This window comes from Austrofundulus limnaeus, unplaced genomic scaffold (genome assembly GCF_001266775.1).
Source record: "Austrofundulus limnaeus strain Quisiro unplaced genomic scaffold, Austrofundulus_limnaeus-1.0 Scaffold676, whole genome shotgun sequence".
NCBI lineage: Eukaryota > Metazoa > Chordata > Actinopteri > Cyprinodontiformes > Rivulidae > Austrofundulus > Austrofundulus limnaeus.
The window spans coordinates 83,564-85,825 of record NW_013953078.1 but is presented as its reverse complement, the minus strand read 5'-3'; the positions used below and the strand labels follow the sequence as shown (position 1 = coordinate 85,825).

Below are 2,262 nucleotides of genomic sequence, written 5' to 3'. Positions count from 1 at the left end.
AATTAAAACTAACTGAATTAAAAGTACAAAGTCAAAACGAAATAAAACAACTATAATGAAAAATCCAGAACTATTATAACCTTGCTTCTTAGTGTTTGTTGTTTATGTTTCAGGTCAGCAGCAGAGGTATAGAAGCTGCCTGGGCTGGTGGAGAGCGAGGGAGAGAGGTGACCGACCGCTTTCTTCCATCTGTTGCTCAGTTGCTGTCCCATAAAGGCTTGTTTTACCTCATCACCATCACTGAGAAYGACCCAGGTTCGTCGACTCATCTGTTTTTTCCAGAAATCACCAGTTTCCAAAGTTAAACTTGTTTTTTTTTTTAATCCCCAACAGAGGAGATCATCAGGTTATTGAGCCATCAGGGCCTGGAGGGAGAGTCATGCTTGTCCACCAGAGCTGGGAATGAAAGGTTGTCGGTTCTGCGCTTCCACAGAAAACAGCAAACATGAGTCCCAACTAGAGACGTTCAAACGATCCTCCTTACAAACAATAGGAGCCGACTCGCTGGCAGTGAAGAGCCATTTGTAGTTGAATTTTTTTATTCCTTGTTAATCTTTATTTTTCATCCTTAAACACGGAGACAGTCACTCCCGCTTCGCTTTTTTCCTGGAAACCAGGCAGAGCGGTGGAATACAGCAGCTTGGGGGGGAAAGAGGAAGGGGTCTCTGCTTGACTGAACTCACGGTTCCACCCATGTGATGTGATGATGTAACTTGTTCAAAATCAAACAGCTCCKCAACATCTGGATCCCTTCAAAGAGCAATTTATTTCATCCCAGTCCTGTGGATGGATACATCCATTTTTTGGACATAATTTCAGCCAAATCAGTTTGTGTTTGTTAGTGAGAAAGAAGTGCTGTCATCACATYGTTCTCCTTCAGTTGCTCTGTATCGCTGCCTCCATTTATTCACAACACTGTAGTCGTTCTTCAGGTGATGCTGAAATCAAATTGATCTAAAAGCCTCAGTATTTTTCTCGTGAACGCTCACAGATTTGACAAATGCTTTACGCCTGATGCCCTTCCAGATGCAAACTTGAACCTGCAGCCTCTGCATTCCAGGACCTCGACTCTGACCACTGAGCCCCCGCAGCACTGTGCACAATAACTTTGTATTTAGTCCAGAAACTATCCCTGTGCCTCAGTACAGCAGTTTTCATGTTTGTTGGTTTAAAAGTTTTTCTCTGATCAGAAGCAGCATATAAAGACAGGCTTGTCTTCTGTGGTCGTGTTTTGTGAAGGTGCTCTGTTTGATTTGTATGTATTGAAAATGTTTTTTGTTCAGTGTGTAGTCATGTTGAAATAAATGTCCACCTTCACCTGCTTCGTCCTTTCAGAGTCAGGTCAGTGGTGCACACGTCCAGCAGTGGCCATGCGAGAGGGTTCACCTGTTGATCATCTCCAAAGACAGGTTGAACAGTGTCAGAATAAAAGCATCAGACTGAGTGGTTCAGGTGGGTGATCAGGTGCTTCTGTTGAAGTTGAGGCTCAAAACACAGAGTTTGATCTGCTCTGGTAGCACAGTGGGTTAAATTGAAATGCTTTGAGTATAAACTTTAACAGGTGTTGAACTCTTGAAATACAAGCAGCAGTTTATCCACCTGAAACCACTGGGTGGTTGATCCTTTTATTCTGACAGTTTTCAATCTTTAAAGACTCCCAATTTCTTGTTCTTAGACTTGAACCTAATGGCACTAAATCCAGACAGTGAGGAGGTTGCCCAGCTGAATCCCAGTGTTCTTTCCAGGTATTAGTTTTCTCCCACAGACCAACAACATGCATGTTAGTAAAGGAAATTCTGTGACTGACTCATTGAATTTTAGACACAGTCTTCTATCTTGTACTTTGTGATCAGTTTTAGTCATTTACTTCAACAGAGAATCAGGTTTCTGTTTAGTTTTAGTTTCTATAAGTCATATTAGTGGTATGACATATCCAGGGTGGGACTAGGCTCATCATGAAAGCTTTGCTACAAGCTTTTGTCTACATCGTGCGAGGGCTGCCACGATTAGTCGATTAATCGACGACTAATCGATTATTAAAATAATGACTAATTTAATAATCGATTAATCAGTTTTTTTGTTCTTTGTTTTTCTCTCCAAACTGCTTTGACACCTTTCCTCTGCCTTTCTTACAGTGGGGAGAACAAGTATTTGATACGCTGTTGATTTTTCAGGTTTTCCCACTTGCAAAGCTTGTAGAAAACTGTAATTTTTATCATAGGTACTCTTCAACTGTGAGTGATGGAATCTAAAACAAAAATC

At 41.3% G+C, this 2,262-nt stretch overlaps 1 protein-coding gene across 3 annotated transcripts in view; it reads left to right on the top strand.

The window, feature by feature from the left end:
• hemk2 (HemK methyltransferase 2, ETF1 glutamine and histone H4 lysine) overlaps nucleotides 1-1,324 on the top strand; it is an 8,925-nt gene extending 7,601 nt beyond the window's left edge. For all 3 annotated transcript variants that reach the window (XM_014027715.1, XM_014027714.1, XM_014027713.1), the window contains 2 exons: nucleotides 114-255; nucleotides 334-1,324. In XM_014027715.1, coding sequence (XP_013883169.1) covers nucleotides 114-255; nucleotides 334-449 — 258 coding nt within the window. In that variant the 3' untranslated portion in view covers nucleotides 450-1,324. The remainder of the gene's footprint in view (nucleotides 1-113; nucleotides 256-333) is intronic.
• The last annotated feature ends 938 nt before the right edge of the window (nucleotides 1,325-2,262 follow it).